At 35.8% G+C, this 26,831-nt stretch overlaps 1 protein-coding gene across 1 annotated transcript; it reads left to right on the top strand.

Annotated features, from left to right (window-relative positions):
* The first annotated feature begins 329 nt into the window (after positions 1-329).
* On the top strand, positions 330-18,951 carry LOC138702186 (uncharacterized). The gene is made up of 2 exons (XM_069829791.1): positions 330-372; positions 17,275-18,951. Exon 2 carries the CDS (start codon positions 17,276-17,278, stop codon positions 18,818-18,820), a length of 1,545 nt encoding a protein of 514 aa, XP_069685892.1. The 5' UTR covers positions 330-372; position 17,275; the 3' UTR covers positions 18,821-18,951.
* Positions 18,952-26,831: the final 7,880 nt, after the last annotated feature.

Here is a 26,831-nt window from a genome sequence, read left to right as displayed (position 1 = left end):
AAAGTGGACAATGTAAGTTTTGGAACTATTGAATTCACTTATAACAATCCGTGAAACGTGTTATTACAACCTTGCATGTGTTCTAACTATTCGGTAGAACTCCCACGTCTAGTTATGAGAGTGAACACATTTCTGTCGGCTAAAAATGTATTGCGCGGAGCCAGTGATGACAAGGAATGCAGCTTTTGTCGTTAAAATTAAATTGCCCGAACAGCGAGGGATATTTCGAGACGAAGGTTACGGATATATATAGCAGCTACGTTGGCAACATTGCTCACACGCTATTAAGTCAATACCGTCTCGACAAGCGTCAATATTATCGATTCGAGCAGTCGAATAGTACCGGCTAGCGTTTACACACACCGACACGAGGTAAGTATTTTGTTAATGTTACAATAATGTGTTAGCGTTTACTCTTAAAATTACACAAACAGGAAGTGACATGTCTCTTACTTCAACCAACCTATCTACTAGGTTTTCCTCGTGACTTAAAAGCGATGAGAAACATGTTGCCACGCTAATAAACGTGACAAAAGTTAATGGATACAATGCCTTCGTTATAAGTCTATGCAAATTGACATGTTTTATATTTTAACGGAGTTACAAATTAAATGTTTTACTCCTGATGGGCGTTACTTATCACTAGGGACCGGATTTTTATGTAATTTGGTGTTAAGTATGTACATATTTATGTAAGAAATATAAGCTGAATATGTACCAAAATATGTAAAATCATGAAAATATTTAATATCAATATCTGGCAGGTATAGGATAGGTTAAGACTTTCCAGTTGTGATTTCATAGAGCACCCGACTTTTTTACCGCACACTTGACACATTACTATTTTTCCATCTGTAGTGAAAGCTTCGTCCATCGCAATCCATGATTTTATTTTTGTCGTTAGGGCTGAAGGTACAGAGGCCATTTTAGTTAGTTAAAAGCAATAGATAAACTCACTTGCACTTTATACTGTAAGTACTAAAACTAGAGAACTGAGTGAAATCAATGCCACAACAGTACTGCAAGCACTGTTTCGCTTTACTGGATTAGGAGAAAATAAGAGGAGATGTGGGACACATGCATTTTAGCTGCTCCCTGTAACAAACAAAGTACCTACTAAAACCTCAAACTATAGGCATTTACAAACTGTTGTTTGAAAAGTGACATTCCTGTCTCATTCAGAAGGGTAGGATTATTCCAGCCGAGAACCATACTTTCTAATTGCTCGAAAAATCCCATTTCCGTATAGGTCTACTAAATTTAAAGTAAAGAGGTCAAGCAATAACCTGAAAAGCTGTTTATTTTAATCTTTCAACATATTTCCAGTCTGTTCCTTTACTCCAGCTTCTTTTCAAAAGTCGGCTACTTTATTGCGGCTCATGCCAGACTTGACACGGGTTTTCCCTGGAAGGATTAGGAAGAGGGTGGGTAAGGTTGCAAATTGCATGGGAACGGCTTGTTAAGACGTATGCAGAACAATTATATCCCTTCTTGGGTAAGTAAAAAGTTTTTTTTAATTCTGTGTATTTCAAATTGTAAATTTCCCCAGCAGAAGTTTTTTTTTTCTTTTAGTGAAGTAGAAATGAATAAAACCCCTGAAGTCCACGCCTGTGGAGTAACGGTCAGTGCGTCTGGCCGCGAAACCAGGTGGCCCGGGTTCGAATCCCGGTCGGGACAAGTTACCTGGTTGAGGTTTTTTCCGGGGTTTTCCCTCAACCCAATATGAGCAAATGCTAGGTAACTTTCGGTGTTGGACCCCGGACTCATTTCACCGGCATTATCACCTTCATTTCATTCAGACGCTAAATAACCTAGATGTTGATACAGCGTCGTAAAATAACCCAAAAAAACTAAATATGTAGATTTATCTAATACCAAGTCATAATATGTAAAGAGGGGTAAATATGTAAAAATATATAGTATCAAATTTTAATATATTAATGGTAATTACAAAATTCGCAAAGATTTGTTATTTATATACGGTTAGGTCGAATATAATATGTAATTACATAAAAATCCGGTCCCTAATCATCACAAGAGGGCGAATTTTGACATATTTGCATGTTTTATTCTTTGAAGGTTAAATATATGCATGTACGAAAGGAATGTGTTTTTCATGCTATAGGGAATCAACGAGGGAATTTTTATAGTGCATAGGCCCCTATTTTTTCAAATATTTGCATATGGATGCATATATTACACTTTTTACACGAGGATCGTTACTGATGAATGACTCTCAAACCTACATTTAAATATTAAGTGTGATTACACAACTTTTAACACTGTATCACTTCGGAATATGTATGATAAAACTTTCTTGTGTTAAATTCTAACGTACCTTGTTTACATGTTTCGACCTATTATGGGTCATCTTCAGAACTGGACGTTGCTGGTCTTGGCGCCTCTTGTTTTGTTTCCTGTGAGGGTGTGTTCGTGTGGTGTAAAGTGGAGTCAAAGAGTGTGTGTGTTCTGAAATTGAGTTGTGTGTTGAGAATTTCATTGGGGTGTGTTTTTGTGTGTCTGTATATTTCATATTATTCTAGTGTGTTTAGTTTCTGGCTTTTTGGTTGAATGTGTAGTATTTCCATGTCTGTGTTGATGTCTCTGTAGGTGTGGTTAGCATTTGTGATGTGTTCTGCATATGTGGAGGTAAGTGTTCATTGTTTGAAACTCTCTAATCCAATGCAACGACAATCATTCGTAATCGTTGAAATTTTAAAATTGTTCCATAACTATGAGAATGACATTTAATCAAACTGGAAACACAAGTTTAAGTTTCAAGACAATTCAATATTTTTTACACCCAAACCGGCACTTTTTTGTGTCTGAAACGGTGCCGCAGTAACACTGTTCAGCAGTTATAAATCTTTACAAGTCAGTAAGCAAAACTAATGCATCAAGGGAAAGCACCAAAAACGTACTTCCAACAATAGACAGTTTATTGGTGGTCGGAATTCCTTTTTTTATTCTTTCTCTATGGTTTAAATTCTTGTCAGTTTCTTGATAACTGTCATTTTGTAAGTGTGAATGAACAGATATAATGCCGATGGAAAAAAGTAGCAAAACATATTTGCTTAAACACTGGATTGAAGGGAATCTCACATTATCAACGGATGGCAAAATTGTCCTTTGCCAAGACTGTGACAAAAATGTGAGTTAATTTTATTATAAATCTTTACTATATTATACTATCAATATAACTCTGCAGTAAATATTTTTTTGTTATATTGTTTACAGTAAGTTCAATCTTTCTTTGCCAGAAAATTTTTAGTTGTGTATTGTAACAAAAATAATTGATGAAATGATCATGAAGTAATTGGTGAATTATATTTGATATCTGTAACAATAATAAATCTGTAGCCGAAATTTTTCTGGTAATTTTCGATTTTCCAAAATTAATTGGTCCTATAATTGACCACCCTGAAACCGAAAATCGCTTTCTTGAAATTTTTGTTTGTATATCTGTCTGTCTGTCTGTATGTATGTTTGTTACCTTTTCACGCGATAATGGCTGAACGGATTTCGATGAAAATTGAAATATAAATTAAGTTCGTTGTAATTTAGATTTTAGGCTATACGACATTATTTAAAAGGGGGGTTATAAGGGGGCCTGAATTAAATAAATCGAAATATCTCGCTTATTATTGATTTTTGTGAAAAATGTTACATAACAAAAATTTCTTTAAAAATAATTTACGATAAGTTTTATTCCTACAAAAAGTTTGATAGGACTGATATTTAATGAGATAAATGAGTTTTAAAATTAAAATAACAACCATCTAAGGCCGTATAATGAAATAAAAAACAAATGACTCCGTATATAAGGAGCCTTGGACAGCAACAATCGAAAGCTATGAAAGATAGCCTACAGAGAATGTTTCTGTGTTTGTATGAAGTAATATCGGAAGCTAAATTAACCGAGTTGTATAATTAATTATTATTTCACCATTGGAAAGTGTAGTTTCTCTAGATGGACATAATGCTATAATGTTATTACAGTAACTTCTGATGTAATATAATATAATATAATATAATATGTAATATTATATAATATAATTTAAGTTATTTGAAGGGTTCAGAACCATAGTGGGCCAAACGCCATTTACTCAATACGTAGAAAACAAGGGTTAAAATTAAGTTATTACCATAATTCAATGGAAACATATTGCAAGTAAAATAAAGTATACATATTAAATCTAAATGATGTCAATGTTCATTAAACTATGGTTGCATGTAATAACAATTAAGAAACATGTTAAAGGAATTGTCATTGCACCAAATGAGTGCTCTGTGGACCGAAATGATCACATTTTAATTATTTAGACACAATTTAAATTAAGTAACATATTAAACGATTTATCCTTCTATCAAACACGAATGTTCCCTGGATCAAATGTCCTATTTTAATTATGTAATTACTTTATATTTATTTCTAACGGGTGCAGCGGAGCGCACGGGTACGACTAGTAATGAATATAATGATTAATGGTAACTATGTAAGTAGGCTTAATTATAATTGAATTATGAAATAAATTCAATGGAAGAATAACGTCATTCCATTTTTATATTTAATTCATTACTTTAAAGGAAAGAACCATATAAGATCCAAATTTGCAATCAATAATAATTGTATAGAACAAGTCAACACATTCAACTATCTAGGCTGCAATCTTTCTTATATAAACTCCAGGGACGTAGATATTAAACTTGCCAAATTTCAGCAACTCTTAAGAACAATCAAATCAATTCTATTGAGGAAAGTTCGACCAGAAACAATTTTGAAATTCTATAAAGTTATGGCAGTTCCGGAATTATTAGCCTATGTGGACCAGAGACATGGTCATTAACGAAAGGACAACTTCGAAGAATAGAAGCTGCTGAAATGCGATTGCTAAGACCTCTTGCAGGATGTACTCTTTACGACCATAAAAGGAACTCTGACATCCGAGCAGAATTGAATATCACCGCCATTACGGATACTATAGAATCTTACTGCAACAACTGGTATGAACATGTATTAAGAATGCCCAACAATAGCTTACCCAAGAGACTATTGAACTATACACCTCACGGAAAACGAGACATCGGAAGACCAAGGAAGAGATGGAAAGACCAACTTTCTTCTGGAAGCGGAACAGGCCAGGAGGCTAATCCAAGACTGTTATTGATGATGACATATTACTTGAATAAATTTATGAGAAAATTGTGAATTTCATTGAAAATCAACACATTTTTGGTGCAATTTCTCAATTTTTAGAACATATTTAGAACGTTTTTACTGCATAAATGCATGCATATTTTCACTAGTTTTAGTGCATATAAATCAGCACTCTACTTATCACAATCATGTTCGAAATTAGCCGATACACGTAGATAAACCAAGTAAAACTCCTTCCTGCATGTGACTTTCATATCGGTATTTTTGTAGATAAATTCATATTTCTTTAGTAGCTACAATTATTTATTGGAAAGCTGTATAGAGAAAGTTCAGTTAAATTTGGTGACTACATCATTTCAATTGAATTTAACGTTTCGTAAAGGCGTGATATCTAACATGGGCTATATTTTTTTGTGGCCAGCAGTTTCATTTCGTATTATTATTTTATAATAACACTTGAATGATCGAGTTTCAAGAAATACAGAAGAAAGAAAACATTTAAATATTTTAAACTTAATGACGACACCTTTTATAGTTTGAATTTACTAAATTTATAGGCTATAATGAAAAATGATATCAAGCTAATGAAAGAACGCATTACGTGTAGGGTAATCGGGCAGTGATTAGCAATAGTGATTCAAGCGTCAAAAACCTGTTCGAGATATTGGCCATTGAAATAAATCTGTTTTTTATATATAAAACATTTTATGCAAGAAGTATTATAATATTCATACTATTACAAAAAAAAATAGCACAAATAATACCAAAAAAGGCTAACTGATTTTTAATAAGAGACCAGCAGTTGAATTAATATTTCAATGCAAAATAAATAAATGAATTTTATGCAATAAAAGAATGTTTGCTTATAAATAGCAGCAGAATTCAGGTATCGCATTCTTGATTTTTTCCGAGTTAAATTAGCCTGCCATCAACAAATTTGTGTGAATAATTTTTTTTTCAAATTGTCGGTTGGTCTATTATTGCGTAACTCCGTCCAATTGAGACATCGGCTCCAATTTTGGAATAATATCTCAATTTTGTGTATGTTTTACATAAAGATTTTTTTTTCGGCGGTATAAAATAATTTTGTTATTGAAATAATTTATAGGCCTATCGGGATGCCTAAATGTACATTTCAAGCATTGCTTTCTACAAATGGATTTTCTAAAATGATAGCTAATAACTGAGCTAGTTTTAATTGCCATATAAAACGATTTCAGTGATTTTAAATGAATATATTGTAAGTCTGTCTAAACGTGAGAGGTGCCATATGGTACAACCATGGTTGCGTCAGTGTATTCCGTATCTAATGACACATACTTTCGGAACGATATCCCCAGTGATAAATGATAATTAAGTTTCATACATATAATTTTACGTATTTCTTTCGGTGTTATAGTAACTTAGCTTTTAAGGGACACTATGAGATTATTTTTTTTTACAGAAATTAAAAATAAATCAGTTTTCGGTTTTTTTGTACGAAAATATTCTTCGGCACTTAGGAAGATGACACTACGCGGTTTCTTGCCTCTACGACCTTCTTTGAGGCCCAGAAGTGATTTCTATACAGGCCTGCTCGATATGTCAGTATTGTATCTCTTTTCACAAACTTACATTTTTCTCGAAAGTACATTTTTGATTAATAATTAATATTATAGGAGAAAAATTCGCTCCGGCGCCGGAGATCGAACCCGGATACTTGGTTCTACGTAACAAGCGCTCTCACCACTGAGCTACGCCGAAGTTCAATCCACACCACCGGATCGAACTCCTCTCCTCCAGTCTTTTTCCCTTTGTGGCCTGACTCGAAGTTGGGCATGTATGTTGACATTTTTTATTGTCAACTTCTCCGACGGCGCACAGTGTGTAATTTAGCGAGTCTAGCCCGCCAAAAATCATTTCTCGAAAACAAATCGTTCAATTTACATAAAAGTTGGTATGTACCTTCAATTATTGAAGTGGATAAGTTTTTACTTACTTTTACTTTTGAGGCCTCTCCACTTCTCAGTGGTTACCCTTTATTCCCATTTTCCATCTGCGTCTGTCATTCCAATCCTGTTCATTTAATCCCCTATCATTCATCATCCTCAATATTCCAGCCCTCCATGAATTTCTAGGCTTTCCTCGTTTCCTTCTACCAGTTGGAGACCACTGAAGTAGCACGTTTGGCCACCTCCCCTCATCCATCCTCCTTATATGACCATACCACTGAAGTTGTCTATTCTCAATTCTTGCAATCACCGATTCTTCCGTGTTCATTATCCTTCTAACATCCTCGTTTCTTCTCTTTTCCAGCCTGGATATTCTAGCACCTCTCATACCGTCCATTTCAACTGCCTGTATCTTACTTTTTTGGCCTTCCGATAGACTCCAACCTTAAGCCCCATATGTCAGTATACTTTCCACTATAGCCTCAAGAATTCTCTTTTTCGTTTGCATTATTATTTCCTGCTCCATAGCACTCCATTCAACATCTTTATTGCTCCTCTACCCTGGATTATCCTATAATCTATATCCGCTTTACAATTTCCAGTCTCATGCAAAACCGACCCCAAATATTTAAACCCCTTCACTATTTTAATTGGATGCACTTATGCAATATGGAACCAACCACCATTTTATGAATATCTGGATTTCTATTGCAAAATGTGTCTTAATGTTTATAGTTTCTTATACAAAATAGAACCAACTCCTATCTGTAACGTGCTGCTCTATAGAGAGATCTGAACCAATCACCAAAACCAGAATCCATAGTGCTGTGTTTTGCAATTTAGAACCAATTCCAAGCTGTCACTTCCCATGTTTGTTTTGTGTAAATATGGGAGTTTGAATACAATTTTTTGCTAATAGGAGTGATATATTATATTATATTATGTTATGTTATGTTATGTTATGTTATGTTATGTTATGTTATGTTATGTTATGTTATGTTATGTTATGTTATATTATATTATATTATATTATATTATATTATATTATATTATATTATATTATATTATATGTTATGTTATGTTATGTTATGTTATGTTATGTTATGTTATATTATATTATATTATATTATATTATATTATATTATATTATAATATATTATATTACATTATTTGTAGAACCGAAGATGTTTAGGTGTCGAATATGTCACTGCAGAAGAAAATCCAATGAATTTTTATTTTAGTAGGTTATTTTACGACGCTTTATCAACAGCTGAGGTTATTTAGCGTCTGAATGAGATGTAGGTAATTATGCCGGTGAAATGAGTCTGGGGTCCAACACCGAAAGTTATCCAGCATTTGCTCATATTGGGTTGAGGGAAAACCCCGGAAAAACCTCAACCAGGTAACTTGCCCCGAGTCCACACCTGTAGAGTAACGTTTAGCGCGTCTAGCCGCGAAAGCAGGTGGCCCGGGTTCGATTCCCGGTCGGGGCAAGTTATTTGGTTGAGGTTTTTCCGGGGTTTTCCCTCAACCCAATATGAGCAAATGCTGGGTAACTTTCGGTGTTGGACCCCGGACTCATTTCACCGGCATTATCACCTTCATCTCATTCAGACGCTAAATAATCTCAGCTGTTGATAAAGCGTCGTAAAATAACCTACTAAAATAAAATAAAATAAAGCTTGCCCCGATCGGGAATCGAACCTGGGCCACCTGGTTTCGTGGCCAGACGCGCTAGCCGTTACTCCACAGATGTGGACAAGAAGATGTTGATGGAATCAATGGTCTCCTTGACTTCACCTTGAAATGATAAGTCAATGTATGAACAAATGCTAATGAATATATATATATTTTTTTAATTTTATTTGTGATCCCACAATTAGTGTCTCGGATGTTTAGTTTTCCAATAATAAAGTGTTAAACATGGATTTGAACTAGAATGTTGCCTCATCTCTCTCTCATTTGAATCACACAAGAAGGAACCAAGTGCCAATATCCATTTTTGCAATAAGTAGTATGGAACCAACTCCAATGTTGACCTTCTACTCTGTGTGAGTCAAATACTGATGCGAGCTACACCATTGATCTGAAAGAGCATTTCTGAATGTTAATAATGCAATCGTTACTTTCGTAATAGTATTGATGTAGAATTTTATTTGTAACGATTTGCTAAAACAACTGCAGCTCAAAAGCTGTATTTTGGACTTGGTTCCATATTGCATAAGTGCATCCAATTATTCCTTAGGGCAACTTTATATTTCGTCCATCTCCACCTATCACCAGGTATTCGGTTTTAATCATATTAACTTTCAGTCCCCTTGCTTCAAATGCTTCAAGGAGTTTCCTTACCATAAATTTTGCATCTTCTCGACATTGCGCAATTATCACCTGATCGTCTGCTAATAGCAGCGAGTGCACTGTCTCATTTCCAACTGGAATTCCCATTCCTCGACGTGAATTATTCCACTGCTTCAGTATCTGCTGGATATATATTTTGTGCGGGATCGTGCGTATTTGCGGAAAACAAGCAAATACGCACGATCTCGCACAATAGTAATATACGTTACAACAGCGGTATGTTGACGTTTTCATGGTCGAGGAAAAGATTGAAAAAGCGAAACGTAGTTGAGCTTTTTTAATTTCCGAGAACATGAAAACAAACATACCGCTCGTGTATCGTACATTATTTTGTGCGAAGATCGTTTATTACATACCTGAAAGACGAATTTCTAACTAGTTGCAATGAAATCTCCATGTTGGTTTCTGTTTAATGACGGCAACTTCGGAAAACAAAAATATCTTTCTTCAACATTGTTGCTATAAAATGTTTTCTGTGTTTACTATAGGCCTACTCCAGCAGGCCATGATATACGTCTGTCTTTTTTTTCCCCCAGTCTATAAATGCGAACTTAAAACAAACGTAAGGTTATGTAATGATTTATTTTTCATTTTAATATTTTAACAATATTATTCATTTAACATATTGCAGAAATAACATCGGCATCTGGAATCTTGTTGATTTTTTCATGGCTTCCTTAATGTTACTTGTATAAGGAATGCAATAAGTTTCGTGGAGTAGTAGAATTTACTTAATTTTTGCAAATATTTAAAAACAATAATTAACATTGCAATTTAGGTGAAATTGCAGTGGTAAGTTTCCAATTTATAATTATTACTATGTTAAACGTCTCTAAAAATAATATGTTAAAAGCCTAAAGCAGTGAAATGAATGTCGCGCTTAAGCGGTAAGAAGAGGGAAATTGTTATGTGTGTTACGTTGGGCATACTGAATATGGTATTTCACACTTACCGCGTATTGGTTCTGTGCGGAAAACAAGCAAATACGCACGATCTCGCACAATAGTAATATACGTTACAAGAGCGGTATGTTGACGTTTTCATGTTCTCGGAAATTAAAAAAGCTCAACTACGTTTCGCTTTTTCAATCTTTTCCTCGACCATGAAAACGTCAACATACCGCTCTTGTAACGTATATTACTATTAAACAAGTTAGGGGATATGCTACAGCCTCGTCTCAAGCCATTCGTTGTACAGAAGGCAGCTGATAACCTTTTTCCTATCTTAACAGCAGCTTGACAATCTTTATATAGCCTCTGAATTAACGCTATTAGGGGTAAACTAATACCAATACCTTTTATTTCTTGCCACAACTGCTTTTTAATAATGAAAATCAAGATAGCAATTATTTTTACACAAAATAAAATTAGTAATATTGTAAAAAAAATCGATTTGAGTAAAAAAAATAAGTTAATGTTCATAATGTGGAATGCGCTTAAAATTGAAAGCGTAACACGAAGGATTATTGTTTATTGTTTATTGTTTATTGTTAATAAAATAACATTGAAGAAATACAATCTTAGTTCTTTCCTGAAGGAGTAAAAAACTCGTGCTCAGGGAGATATCTAAACACAAAGATAAACACAAAGATAATTTTTTGACACAAACTGGGTCAAGAAAAAAAAATTACAGGAATAAATTAAATTTAAAAATACAATTTCAATTTTAACAATTTAAGTCATACAAGTACATATGCATATTAAATCAATATATTTTCTTTAAAAATTAAATTCCTAGCGCTATTTTTGAAATTCCTGATACTAAAATTTTCCAAATTTTGGTATTTATCAATTATTTTATTGTATAACCTTGGACCAAAGTAGGTACCATGGCTCAGAGCTGTGCTTGTGAAACACTTTGGTTCCTCTAGTCGTATAAAATCGGATCTTTTAGTTCCATATTTATGATGATACAATTTGAATTTATTACGGTTTTTATGTATGAAGATTAATAAGGCAATATAATAAATCTGTTTAATTTTCAAAACATTAAAATCAGTAAACAAAAGCTCAGATGAGTAATCAATTGGTTTATTAAGGCATATTTTAATGATTCTTTTCTGAATAAGTATTAGTGGAGTGAGATTAGAATTACAAGCATTTCCCCACCCTAAAATTCCATACTGGAGAATGGATTGAAATAAAGGTAAATAAATGAGACGTAAAATATTAATTGGTAAATATGACCGAAGTATAACAAAGATATAAATTGTTTTACGTAATCTATTGCATAAATATGTAACATATTTGTTCCATAGTAAGTGTTGGTCGATCGTAATGCCTAAATACTTAACTTCTGAGGATTCTGTTAATATGGGACATTTACAATTTTGAGAAGAACAATCTGAATGATGAATTTTGAGCCTAAAGGAAGATTGAAGACCACTGGACCTTAGTGAAAATGGAACAACAGTTGCTTTGGATGTATTTAAGGAAAGAGCGTTTGAATCAAACCACTCTTTAATTACCTGTAATCCATTATTCGCGTTAATATAAGTGCCTTCCCAAGATTGTTCACCAAAAAGAATTACGGTATCAACCGCATATGAATATATAACCCCATTATATTTGCGTAAATCTGTTAATAACAAATCATTTATATAAATCAAGAATAAAATTGGACCAAGAACTGTGCCCTGAGGGACCCCTACTTTTATGTTTTGAGTAAAACTAAATTCATTATCAATTTTAGTTACTTGATTTCTGTTATTCAAATATGACTTAAATAAACTTAGAACATGACCATTAATGCCTAACAAGTTTAATTTCTCTAATAAAGTATCATGGTTAACGGTATCAAATGCTTTTCGAATATCCAAAAATATACCCAAGCATTTATTCCCTCGGTCTAACTCACATGTGATTTTGTTTGTAACACATGAAATAGCGTCATCTGTGCCAAGTTTATTTCTAAAACCGAATTGATTTGAAGAAAGTACGTTGTATTGGTACATATCTTACTCGTTCAGACGTCAGAAGCATCCCCATCAGAATCTGTATCCTCACTGCTAGTCTCTCCTTTGGCAGACCGAGTAATGGAGGCTCGGAGAGAACTGCAGCACTACAATTAAAATCGACCGCGATTTTCTCTTCTTAATTTCCTTAAGCTGGTGATGTAAGGGTCCAAAGAAATAAGTAGCCTGAGTTAAAGATCGGTATTTGTGTCTTTCTTGATGTTTTTCTTGCGAAGACTTCTGTGAAAAGTCTAATATAGTATTTGCTCCTCGTTTCCTGGGCTTCCTCGGGTAGTTTGCCAGTAAGTATAATAGCCAAGAGTTTGCGAAGGGTTATAGGCATATAATACTATTTGTGCAAGCATAAATATAATTCTCGTGTCTCCCTTGCATACATGTCAAGTGCCCGTTCATCAGTATTGCAATACCGTAAGAAAAATGTTTCTGATATTATGAAGTGTGTAAACGACTTATTAGATTTCCATCTATTCCCGTAATATATGCGAAAGTGGAAACGTCCCTGAAAAATATTCTTGCGGTATTAGCATCGTTTTTATTGCGACTGCTTTGTTTTATCATGTCAACAAGTAGTCCCATTTCCTGCCTGAACCTATCCTATCTTCAATGTTTCGCAATAAATAAAACGGTGGATCTAAATTAACTGTTACAAGATCTTGCAGTTCCCTTAATTCTTTATATTGATTAGAGGTCAACTGTAAATCAGTAATCAAAGAGAGACCCTTATTAGGTGGCAATTGTTGGTCGTTCCTGCAAAATAAATTTTCACGTTTTTTTCCTCCATTTTGTCGCACGTTGAAGTGATGCAAGTGAAAGCTCTCCTACAATATTGGCCGCATCTCTTTTCCTAGAAGTTCTGAAGCTCATTTGTGCAGCAGAAAGCTTTTCTTCTGGCGATCTTTCTTTAAAAAGTGGACTAGTTTTTTCCGTTTTGATCTTTCGCTCAGTTCTCCGAAAAGTAAAAGGTGGACGTCCTCGAATACTTGTACTGGCAGACTCAAATTGAAATTGTTTTGTAGTAGATAGCAAAGTATTATATATTTTATTCTCAGACTTTGCATCTTGGTTCAAACATTGCGCATTATATTTTAAGAAATTTTTCTCATTTATGCTGTATTTTTCCCACCGTAATCGAATTTTCGAGCATTGAAATTTAATTCATTTTTTATTGACTGTAAAATATCTTCAGAGTAATTTTTGAGACCAAAATGTTCAATTATATTTGAGAATTTCACTTTTCTCTCGCTCTTGTTCCACATCTGGAAAACAGCTCTCCGGATTACGGAGCGCATGGTGTCTGAAAAAATTAATAGCTACTCTGCATGCAACTGTTTGCAGAAAAAAAAATCACGACGTCGTATTCAGAAAAGTATAATGAATATCTCTACAAAATTTTATCGTGTTGATAGAGGGCTACACCTTTCAAAAGTCAACTCGAAGTCATATAATAAGGTAAAACTCAAACTCTTTGCACATGTTTATCCAGACACTTATTCTAGACAATAAAATAATAATTTTTGTCACGAAAATTAGCTTATATGTAAGTTCATACCTTCTTATAATATATCCACACTCTGTATTAGAAAAAATACTGTACTAACTTCACCACTTTGCACCGTCCAAACACATACTTCGCGCCCGCCTCTGCAGCTTAAATGATCTTATCGGAGACATGCAACTTTCGCTCTGTTGTGAGGGTCCCCTAACAAATGTAATATCTGTCTACACTTGGATAGTATACTTTGGAGTGTTATAAACACGTCTATATAAGAATTTAGCATTAAAGACAGGGTGTGAAAATTGATTTTTGGCAGGCTAGCTGCTTGAAATTACACACTGTGCGCCGGAGCGAATTTTCTCTTAAAATATTAACCGTTTTTATTTTTTTTAGTAGGTTATTTTACGACGCTTTTACCAACCGCTTAGGTTATTTAGCGTCTGAATGAGATGAAGGTGATAATGCCGGTGAAATGAGTCCGGGGTCCAGCACCGAAAGTTACCCAGCATTTGCTCATATTAGGTTGAGGGAAAACCCCGGAAAAAACCTCAACCAAGTAACTTGCCCCGACCGGGAATCGAACCCGGGCCACCTGGTTTCGCGGCCAGACGCGCTGACCGTTACTCCACAGGTGTGGACTATTAATTGTTACCATAACAGATATATTCTGTAGGACTAAAATAATAATCTTAATGTAGATACATTTTTGATGTTAAAAATGCTCCAGACGCATGCCGTTTTCACCAAAATCAATTAAAATGTTCGTAGTTGTCCATGTAGGGTATTATTTGAGATACAACGTTGAGAAATTTTAAGTATCTTGAAAATTATGAGCTAAAACATTTATTATGTAATCAAATATGTGAATAAATAAATTTGTTTTTAGGAAATTTATTGAGCCTAAACTAGCCTAGATATCATGAATTTCTCAACGTGAAAAGATAGCCCGTGAATAAGAATCCTTATTAAAAAATATGAACTTATTTTATTCAAATGTAATGCGCATATACAGTAATTCTTCTCAATTCTGTTAGTAATGTAACACAAAAAAGCTTCTTTTCTTGACGTCACTTTTTTCTTATTCTCCGCGGCATTGACGCATTTTGCATCAGAATATCTCCGCAAGCCCGTTTCCTAACTTTTGGCTCAACGATACTGTAAGTAATTTCGCCATTTCTGCTTGTGAGAATTGTGTTGGTAGTTTCAATATAATGACGGTCATTTTCAGTGTCAATAATGTCTGAGACTGCTTTATCATTCATTATAGTCAATTTCTGCATCACTTCCATCGCTAACTCTAAATTTTACATGTTCATTTTCTAAGTCTTTTAGAAATTGTTGTTGTTGTTTTCTAATGCCAGGCATTTGACAATAAAGTCATTTGACCTCTTGCATTCCAATATTTTTGAAAGATATTATCATGGCCAGCCACTGAAGCACAGATTTTGAGGTGTTCCGAATCCATTTCTTGGTTTGAGTTGCACAATGGGCAGTTAGAGGACTGATATATTCCAATTCTATGCAGGTGTTTGGCCAAACAATCATGGCCTGTTGCCAATCTGAATGCAGCTACAGACGATTTTCGTGGTAAATCGGGAATTAACTGTGGATTTTGATGCAGAGAGTTCCATTTTTTCCCTTGTGTTATCAAATTTTGTTTGTTGAAGTCTAAGTATGTAGATTTAATAAATTTTATTGGGTTATTTTACGACGCTGTATCAACATCTAGGTTATTTAGCGTCTGAATGAAGTGAAGGTGATAATGCCGGTGAAATGAGTCCGGGGTCCAGCACCGAAAGTTACCCAGCATTTGCTCGTATTGGGTTGAGGGAAACCCCGGAAAAAACCTCAACCAGGTAACTTGTCCCGATCAGGATTCGAACCCGGGCCACCTGGTTTCGCGGCCAGACGCGCTGACCGTTACTCCACAGGTGTGGACGAATTAATAAATCTTTCCACAGAGTAATACGTAGATTTAGTAACAGGGCTGTAAGTAGCAATGCTGCCCTTCTTTTCTAAAGAATCCGCATTCTCGTTTCCCAGGATTCCACAATAGGATGGTATCCATTGGAATACAATTCTTTTAATGAGTGATATTAATTGAGAGAGCATTTTAGTTATTTCTGCTGTTTGAGATGAAGGTGTGTGTTTAGAGACGATTGATAGAATAGCTGCTTTGGAGTCTGACAATATACCTGCATTCTTAAATTTATTGATGTGGCATAGAAGATTCCTGAGACTTTCACTTATTGCAATGATTTCACCATCAAAACTTGTTGCTCCATATCCAAGAGATCTATAAAATGAGAAGAGACAGCACGTAACACCTGCACTGGCACCTTGTTCTCTGGAGATCAAGGATCCGTCGGTGTATAAATGAAGCCAGTTTTGTGGAGGGTACCTAATATTAATTGTCTCTAAAGACAATTGTTTCAGTACTTCAGTGTTTACTTCTGATTTCAGTACTTCTTCTGTTAAATTTAGATTATATTCTATATTTAATAGAGTTAAATGGTTTGGTTTAATTTGTAAGTTGTCTTTTAAATTCGGGATATTGATTTTCTGTTTTAATTCTTGAACAATGAATATGAAACTTCTTCGAGTTTTCAATCTACAGAGAGGATTGTAAGATTGCCAATTGTTTCCTGGTAATCTGATAAGTTTTTCATATTGAATCAGTGCTTTTTCTTCTATTGTCATTTTGATGATGTTAATATTAGTGAGGAATCTCATAGAATCTATTGGAGTTGTTTTGATTCCACCAGTAATGAGTCTGATTGCTTGGTTTTGAACATGTCCTATTTCGTTGACGAAAGGTGAAGTAATTACAATTAAAATTATGTATGTATGTATGTATGTATGTATGTATGTATGTATGTATGTATGTATGTATGTATGTATGTATGTATGTATGTATGTATGCATGCATGTATTAATGTAGGTATGCATGCATGCACGTATGCATGTATGTACGTACGTACGTATGCATGTATGTATGCATGTATGTATGCATGCATCTATTAATGTATGTATGTATGCATGCATGTATGTATGTATGCATGCATCTATTAATGTATGTATGTATGCATGTATGTATTAATGTATACATGTATGTATGTATGTATGTATTAATGTATGTATGTATGTATGCATGCATGTATGTATGCATGTATTAATGTATGTATGTATGTATGCATGTATTAATGCATGTATGTATGTATGCATGCATGTATGTATGTATTAATGTATGTATGCATGCATGTATGTATTTATGTATGTATGCATGCATGTAGTAAATAGCGACTAGCCTTTTTAATAAATGGCTTTAGCTAAGTGGTCCTCATTTCTTTCATTCCAGGATGGCTCTGTACGCTTATCCCAGCCGTCTTCACACCTTGGCATTGGGAGCAGTTTCCGAGTACGTGTCTGACCTCCTCGTACTATTGGTCACTTTCCCACAGCACGCAGAGCGTCAGAACTTCAAAACCTATTGCGTCCAGCCCATCTGCAAGCGTTTGGAGAAAGCAATAGAAAGTACCGTTCCCCCATCTCTGGCCGCTGACATGACTATAAATCTCCTGAAGTACATGGACGACATATATTATGATTTGCTTCACGGTAAATTCAAAGAGGGTTACAGGAATGTAGCCCTACTCATGAGAGGAAAGAAAAAGTGGAACGCAAAAACCTGTTGCAAGTTGACATTTTCCTCTTCGAAGCAACGTCACGCCGATTACCGTTCTTGGTGCCAGCAAATAGCTGAGGAAGTACTCTGTGCGATCTTCCACTCGCTTGAAACCAGGCTTGACACCACGAGTCTTGAGAGTTGCAATTTACCCATCATATGTGACGGCATTTTCAGTAAACTAAGGAATTTGAAAGTTATAAGACTAGGCTATGAACTTGTAAACGAAGAGAGTCTTTTGAACGGAGTACGTGAGCTGGAAGCCCTTGAAGAGTTCTCCTACAGTTCAAGCTGGGACATACTTATGGAGGTTCTCTCTGGATCTTGTAAAGGACTTAAAGTCTTGGATATTCACGATTCCGTCCGTGTGACAGACGCGAGTGTTCAATTCATTGTGACGTTTCTCCACTTGGAAGAGCTCAATATAAGCGACACGTGCATATCTCGTGGCATTAAGGGCATACTCATAGGGTTTGCAGGGCCTGACGTTCCAGGAGGAAATAAATACCGCACTTTGCTCACAAAACTCTCAGCATGTTTTGAAATTTACGACCCAACACATATCAGACTTCTCTCAGAGAACTTCATACATCTTACTTACCTGTCACTTTCGTTGTCCATAGATTGCAGCTTGATTCCTTTGAAAACTCTGAAGAGTTTGACCAGTCTCGCACTCTGTGAGCGACCATTCTTCATCGACATAACAGTGAGTGATGCAGAGGAAATGCTGCAAGAGATTGGAGCACAGCTGACGAGCCTTCACCTGGAAGGCATCAGTGGAATTAATTTGATGTTCGTGTATGAAAACTGTCCGTATCTGAGGTTCCTCGACCTTCACTTCGTACACTGCTCCAGCCTCGGATTCCCTGACGATCTCGGCCTAGCGGACTGCGAGGAAAGGTACCCTCTGCCCTACCTCGAGTCCGTGCAAAGCCTCGATGTATTCTTGGTGAACTGTTTTGTAGCTGAATACATCGTGTCCAGATGTGTGAATGCCAAGACGATTCATATTAGATGGAGAGTTAAGAAGTCTTGCGTTAGAAATCTACTTCATAGCATGGCAAGTGGCCACCTGGAAGAATTTTCAATCGCAGAGGGGACTAATGTCACACTGTCTGATGAGTTGGTAATAATATCTAAATTTGATAAGAGTACAAGAAAACATATCACATACAATACAGATGTAAAAAACATCGAAAGCATTCTTTCGTTGATTTAAAGTTAGTCTCTGTGGTGTACCGACAGCCAAAAGAGAAAAAACGCTTGACTTCCACGTCGGAAACTCGGGTTCAAATCCTGACAGGCCAAATTGGAATTTGTGATAAACAAGAACGGTCTTTAGAATTTTTTTTTTTTTTTTTTTTTTTTTTGCAGGATTACTTCATTTTTTCGGTCACTATTCCATAATTTGTTCAAAGATAGTTACCATTTGCTAAGAAGCATACTTTTAGGTAATGAACTGCGTGTTAGGACTTAATTTCGTCAATAATTCGGAACAGCTTACTGTTACATGTGCAGGGTATTATAAGAGAACTCGAGGAGTCACTTTCTTTTATGAAACTCTCATACCCGGCTATTGGTATTAGCATAACGAACCCATAAAAGTAGGTAATCTTCCTACAGTACAGCCGGTCGTTCTCCGGCCCTGACGTTTCTTGTGACCAAGGGAGACAGTGTTGCCGAAACGTATAGGCAGAATGAAAACTGTCACGCGCTCGCCGGCTGATTTTGTGGCGCGGAATAAGAAATAATTCGAACGCGTAGGCTTGCCTATAAATCATTTTACATATAACTTAGATCACATCCTTCGTTAATGTACACACAGATCACAAAAAAAAAAACTTGCGAACGCGTATGTAAATCATTTTACACAAACGTAGATCGTAGCTTTCGTTAATGTACACAGCTAAATAAGTATAACAGAATAAAAACTAACAATCTGCATATATAAATTCATGACTTTGGCTGTTAAAGGAGCCGATTTTTTTCTTTTTCGATTCTGACGAACCACTGGCCATATTACTATATCAATAATAAAGTTTACAGGCACCGTAAATCGCTCAAGCACAAACAATACAACTACTTCGCCTGTACTATAACATAAAGAACTAACGACTCGTTCGCCACGTGCTCCGCATAAAAGAAGAAGTGACAACATCGCGCTAAATACATCAGACGCTCATAGCAGGTTGGCTCTAGCAGACAACTTTAACCTCTAGTGCCCGCCTCTCTCCCAGCATTGCAAACTGCGATTGAATTAATCTTCGCATATCAGAACTCAAGTCTTGTAACAATACAATAGAATTAAAAACATTACTTTAAACCGAACCAGAGTGTTTTAAGGTTAAAATTTAGCAGAATAGTTTCATTCACAGTGGAATTTCGAGGTTCTTTTGACAACTTCAAAACGCCACAGGTTGGCAATGCTGGTCACTATCTTTCTCTCTCGTTCTCTCTTCTCTTTCCAAGAGAAATGTCAGAGCAGGAGACTGGCCGCTGTAGTTTAGTACAGAATACTGCTTTTAAGTTCGAACCAGAATGCAGTTCCGAAACGTGGAGATGATAAGTTTAAGTAAACGAGGAGCTAGACAAAACACTTTTTCTGAACTCAACCACTTTTACGGCTAAAATTATCGTTTCGGTTTAATGGGTCAATCTCCCATGATACATCACAGAAAATTTGGACGGCTAATTTACCTGTAGGATTTTACTAGAGGCTTCTAGATTAGACATATGGTACCAATTTCAGAGGAAATACCGGTAATTCAATAAAATGTTTGACTTTTGCTCACAGTTAACTGACTGATACTGTAATCGACCTTTCACTCTGGAAACATGAGTTCCAGTCCCGACTAGTCCAAGAAAAATTTGTGGTAGAAGGGGATAGTCTGACAGTTGAAAATTATCCGGCTCATACCCATGAACAGAGATGCAGTTATCCAGGATCCGGCGAGATTAACTCGGAAATGCTTGACTCGTTCTATATCCGTCCTATATAGTCTGGAATACTGTTTTTCCAGTTAGAAAATGTTTGAGAATCAGTAGAAACAAGGAATTATGAATCGGCTTCCCTTTAAAGTAAAATGGTTGTTATGGTGTACGAAAAATTACAAAAAAAATCCTGAAATCAGGCTGCCATAGATATGCTGCTGATGTTCGTAGCTTTTAAAAAATTGTTTGTGATGAATAAGGTAACTTTTGGCTGTCGAATTAACCTAGAATTTTTGTTATATACTGATTTGTAAGCTAGAAATTGATGATATTGTATGGTTTTACTTTATTGGTCTCTTAAGTAAGTGACAGAAATTCCATTACCGCCAAACTACAGAAAATTAATTACGTGTACCAATGTACATTTACAGTAGAGTCTCTATTATCCGTGGTAATGAAAGCGATAGAATGAACGGTTAATCGAAAAAACCGGATAATCCGTACCATGAAAGATTTTCGTAAATTAAATGAATAATAATTGAACTTTAGGAATTTCCTCCGTGGTCTTGTCTTTAGCACGCTAGGTAGAGAATCAGAAGTTCATTAATTTAAGTTCGGTTGTCAACGACGTGTTTTTAAGGGGCAAGGAAAGTCCTTGTAATGGCTTTCAGCGGAAAGATTGGAATAATAGAGGTCTCATGTCATAGATTTACATACTTTATACACATTTTATCCTTGATTCTTATTAAATCGAGCACAGTTGTAACATGTCTCATCCACACCTGTGGAGTAACGGTCAGCGCGTCTGGCCGCGAAACCAGGTGGCCCGCATTGGAATCCCGGTCGGGGCAAGTTACCTGGTGGAGGTTTTTTCCGGGGTTTTCCCTCAACCCAATATGAGCAAATGCTGGGTAACTTTCGGTGCTGGACCCCGGACTCATTTCACTGGCATTATCACCTTCACTTCATTCAGACGCTAAATAACCTAGATGTTGATACAGCATCGTAAAATAATCCAATAAAAAAAACATCAGTCTCGTATTCTGATGCAAGATGAGCCAGTTTCTCTTTCCCCAAACCATTAAAGTATTTGCACTTTTTTCGACACTTCGCACGAACACGTTTTCATTTGACACTTATTAAATACATTTTGTCTTTAAGTTGTACAGTACGGCAACTTAAACAGTAGACAATATTGTGTAAGTATGAAGATTTGTAATAACACTCTAAAAAAAATATGTACTAATATAACGTACAGTAGTATTTTATATGTTCTGTAGCAAAAAAAAAAAAAAAGAAAAAGAAAAGAGCGCGAAAAAGACAGTCGGATAATCCGCCAATCGGTTAATAGGGTGACGAATAATCGGGGTTCTACTGTACTAACAATCTTAAAAAAAAAATGTATTTTAAATTTAAAAACTAATTTCTAGTTCACAATGCAGTGGATAATAACAATTCTAGCTTAATTCAAAAGCCAAAGTTTCCTTATAAAGCACGTGTTTTATAATCTACAATCATTAGGACCAAATTTTTTTTACAACCTGGATTTCAATCACTTTTTATAATTTTTCATAAACCATAACAACCTAATATACAAATATGTTTTACTGTTCTGACAGAGAACAAGTGCTTAGTCTATGATGCGTTGCAAAATGATACAACTACCATAGCAGACCTAGATAACAAATACATACACAAAACAGAAACTTTTTTTGGACACACCTTACATATTGTCATACAAAGCTGGTCAAAAAATGTATCTGAAGTTAATAGAATAGGCCTAATTGCATAAGTTACAAGCAACATTTATGCACATCATTAATGTTGCAAAATGATACAACCACCTTACCTAATAGCCAATGAAGGAGCCATGTTTGAATACCACTTTAAAAACACCATGTCACATGCTGTCCTCAAGTTTCTGCAGCACGGACAACTCCATATTGCCCCAGGCAAAAATGACCGCTCTCTACAACTCCCTGACATTAGTGTACTGTTTTCCGTCAGCATAAACAGTGAGACAAATAACCCAGACGTTCTCGATAGGATTTAGGTCTGGAGAACTTGCGGGCCATTCCATTACATGAACACCATCATTAAGAAACCAAAAAAGGTAAAAGGTAATCAATTGCAACCATCCGGTTCGTGGAGAATGCAATAATCAAACCCAGCCCTGACCATTAGTGATTGTCCTTGTTGGGTCTGAAAAATATCTTCTCTTCTTTCCGCAGAGCTTGCCAATAATAGGCTGCCCCATCCAGCCCATCTACTAAATTGAATTTCTTCCCATCACTGGACATTACTTGGCTTCCAGGTCATATGTTGTTTCGCCCAGGTTGCCGGTCGCTTCTTGTGTAGGCTACTTCGATTAGTCGAGGTTGTCTTTTTTTTTTCTTTCTGCTTCGAGCCATCAATCACATAACGTAGACTTGTGCACATTAATGTTGGAATCTTGAGCTAACCTTCCCAGGAGGTTCCATCTGTTTCAGTCCTACAATCAATCTCTACTTCCTCAGTGTAAGTTTATGTGATCTTCCAGGGTACTTATTCGTACTTTAGTCCGGTCCATGTTAAAAAAATCACCGTCCATGGGGATCGGCCAATCTTCCGTGCTGTTTCTCTACGTGATAATCCTCCGTCCTTATAAGCAAGTATTTTCCTTTTCTCCACGTCTGACAGTGCTGGTTTTCGACCAGTTGCCTTACACACGTGAAACTAACAGTAGAGTATTCAAGTATTTTTATTCTGCTACGTTCTACAATAATCATCGGTAGTCACCAAGGAAAGGGGTGTATGACTTGTGTTTGTATCATGGAACTGTTGTTTATCATTATACACCGTGCAGTTCTCCGGCTTGAAGATACGAGTATAATACAACAAATTTATTACTCGAAAACTAATTAAGTTATTTCCATACGGGTTTTCCTACATAAACGGCAACTCAAAATGTTTTTGCGCATGGGTTGCATGATGTCATAATTCTTGCGCATGCGCATAACTGCATTAGGGACGACGCGGCGTCAGTACCGATGTGGACCCCACATCATCATGTGGCGTCATTTTTCAGCAAGACGGTACACCATGTCATTATGTAAATGAAGTCAGGGATTTTCTGGACTGTAACTTTCCTAGAACCTGGACTGGGAATCACCTGGCCTCCTAGATCGCCGGATCTAACTCCACTTGATTTTTTCTTCTGAGGTTTTGTTAACAGTAATCTCACTAGAGGTTTTGATTTATCTAGAGAAAAACTCAACTCGAGTGGGATTTAATTGACTATTACACGATTAGAAGAAAGTATATAAAGATTAGAAATAACGAAGTACTCCAATACAATAAAATATTAATTGACTCACGAAAATAAAACTGTCTTCAAAAATGTATTGCTGTACCATCTCAACATTACAAATTTTACGCTAGATGCATGCTAGATGGCAGTAGTGTGTTATGATTAGCTGTTTTCATGTTATCAGTTGTGCCAACTATGGAATCTTCAAGGACGGTTACTAGTCAAGAAGGCTTTGTTGATTCAGTTTCATTTTTATTAAAACATTTGCATTCCACTTCAATCATCCGGATCCCAGTAATAAACGTCACTTGACAGATGATTTGCAATAAATCTTAGTATTAAACAATCTCTGATACGTGACTATCCATAATATCATATAGCAGAAGCTGTAACATAACATAAATAATATAAGTAAGTGTTAGAAAAGTTGTAATTAGGGATGATGAAATAAACAATAAAAGTTTTAATTAACGATGATGAAATAAAAAATAAACATTAATTTTAAAATGAACAATTATTGAAAGTACAATTTTCAAATCCGAATGTTTTAGTGATTGGTTGTTCAGTTGTGTTATATTAGACGTGTGCTTAAAAGAAGTGGAACTCGTTGATGTACATGGTGTATTCCTCAACTTATTCAGGATTTCCGAATGGTGCTTTTCATTTATTTGTAAATAGGGTTTCAGGGAAGATGCATAGCTATGACTAGTGATCTTTATTAATTCTTGTTCTTGAATGCCAATGCGAGTCATATTTGAAACTGCTGTGCATCGACTGGAGTGGTTTGTAATTTTCTTTTTTTTTTTTTTTTTTCACGTCCAGAACAGTGCAGTTTGAAATTTTGGCAAACAAAGAAACAAATGCTAGAGTAGTGATAAAAATAAACAAATGCTAGGGAAACGATAAAATTAAAAAAATGCTAGGGATGCGATAAAATTGTGCGATAAGCAGCCATGATTAATTGAAAGACGTCCTTTCGTACCGTTTAATGGTCAAAAGTAGTGTGACGTACTAAAAGTGCAATAGTCAAGACAAAAATGTACCAGACACCAGTACGCGAGCTTTCGGATCTGTGTCGTCGTGTTTATGTAGCTGTTGAGAGTGTAATGTTGTCAAACAAATTGGCAGAGATTGAGTATAGGTTGGACATCTGTCATGCCACTAATAGTGCTCATATCGAGGTACTGTGAAAAATATTTGTTGTTGAAAAAAAATTGAGTTCCTGATTATGTAGGAAACCCCGTATGGAAACAACTTAATTAGATTTCGAGTAATAAATTTCTGTTTTATCATATGTTCAAGCCGGTCAAACTGTACCACAGGTGGTTGTATCAATACGCGACAGGTAGCTGACCTTGTGGTTGTATTAGTCGGTTCCGGACAATTGGCCACAGAAAATTGGTAACTGGGACAATTGGCCATAGAAAATTGGTAATAAGGACAATTCGCCACAGATAGACAATTCGCCACAAATAGACAATTTGCCACAGATAGACAATTTGTTACACTGAGGTACAAAGATAAATCCATGACTTCCAGAAGCTCTATAATATGTGAATGGATACAGAGATTAATAATTGTAAATTCCACTAAGTATTGCTATGTACATGTAAATTTGGCTTCAAAAATCTCTTGCTAGGTTGTGGCGTACAGCTCTCAAATACCGGATGACGGTTCTGCCTTGTACCGCGGGTATTCTTCAACTATACGTGATATTCGTCTGTCCATGTCGATGTACTTCCGCTTCTTTTTGGTAGGAGAATGACCACCTTCCAATCTCTCTAGCATCTGTCCACTTCTTCCACTTCCAACTGCAGTTGCTCCAGCACGTGATACAAGGAAGGATGCGCTTTATATATTAATTTGTCAGAGCCTCTTTCTGATTTTGTGAAGCGAATTTATTCCGCCATAGTTCCGAATTAGTTTACAGCTTCTGGATTTGTCTTGTGTTACCATAGAAATATATTATAAATTGTTGCGAATTTGAGTATTGCCTTGAATTTTAATGTGTGGCTAATTGTCTTTGATACCAATTTCAATTATGTGCCGAATTGTCTTTGATACGAATTTCAATTATGTGGCGAGTTGTCTTTGATACCAATTTCAATTATGTGGAAAATTGCCTCTTTGGCCAATTTTCTGTGGCGAGTTGTCCCCAACCCGTATTAGTAAGCAGCAGACAGTGTGCTTGTTTCCATATTGTTCTTGTGCAAGCATTACAGCCATCATACGGCCCAGGACAAGTTGTTACAAGATCATTCTACGAATTTTTTCACTTGAGTCTCGAAAAAAGTGGCGGTTGTATCGTTTTGCAACGAACCTAACAACAAAAAACTGTACAGCACGACAAAGACGTCAATTCGCGGTACGATCAATATGTATCGCTTCATCAATAAACAGTAGGCCTAACCTTCAAGTTCTTCACATGGAGGTAACTCTGTCACACTGATGTACAGTTGTGTTTAATCGTCCGCTTAATATGTAATTTGGTAACAGTGGTTTATTTATTCTGGCTCGATTGTTGGCTCTCTCTCAACCATATGATTGGCACACACAAATGTGCAGAATCCCGCGAGATACAGTATTTTTCTACTTTGCACGCTTTTCATACATCCATTAAAAGTGTAACGGGAAGGTTCTAAAAGAAGTGGGAATCCTATTTAGGAGCCTTGAAACTGGACTTACTCAAACGAGAGCAGATCATAGTTGTGACAGAAAGCACCCTCACACGCCTTCGGGAGAGCCGGGCAGAATTTTATGTTCTGAATTTCTTCCGACTTCCTTCACAGATGAGTACAAAACTTAAGGTATATGTACACCCACGAAACGCAAAAAATTATGAAAAATTAGAATTTTCAAAATTTAACTATTTTAATAGAGGATTTTCTCCGCTTTAAGGGGAGAGGATGGTATTTTTTGGTGAAAAATCAGTAAATTAAAAAAAAAAATCTTTAAAATACTCTGTGATATGTGTGGAATGCATAGCATAACATTATGCTATCCGATGTTG

The sequence above is a fragment of the Periplaneta americana genome, chromosome 6 (genome assembly GCF_040183065.1).
Source record: "Periplaneta americana isolate PAMFEO1 chromosome 6, P.americana_PAMFEO1_priV1, whole genome shotgun sequence".
NCBI classification, from domain to species: Eukaryota; Metazoa; Arthropoda; class Insecta; order Blattodea; family Blattidae; genus Periplaneta; species Periplaneta americana.
The sequence above is the reverse complement of the archived record's forward strand: the minus strand, read 5'-3'. Positions and strand labels throughout refer to the sequence as shown.

Bases quoted from the DNA above. Each gene is read 5' to 3' on its own strand.
- LOC138702186 (XM_069829791.1), top strand. From the start codon at position 17,276: ATGGCTCTGTACGCTTATCCCAGCCGTCTTCACACCTTGGCATTGGGA.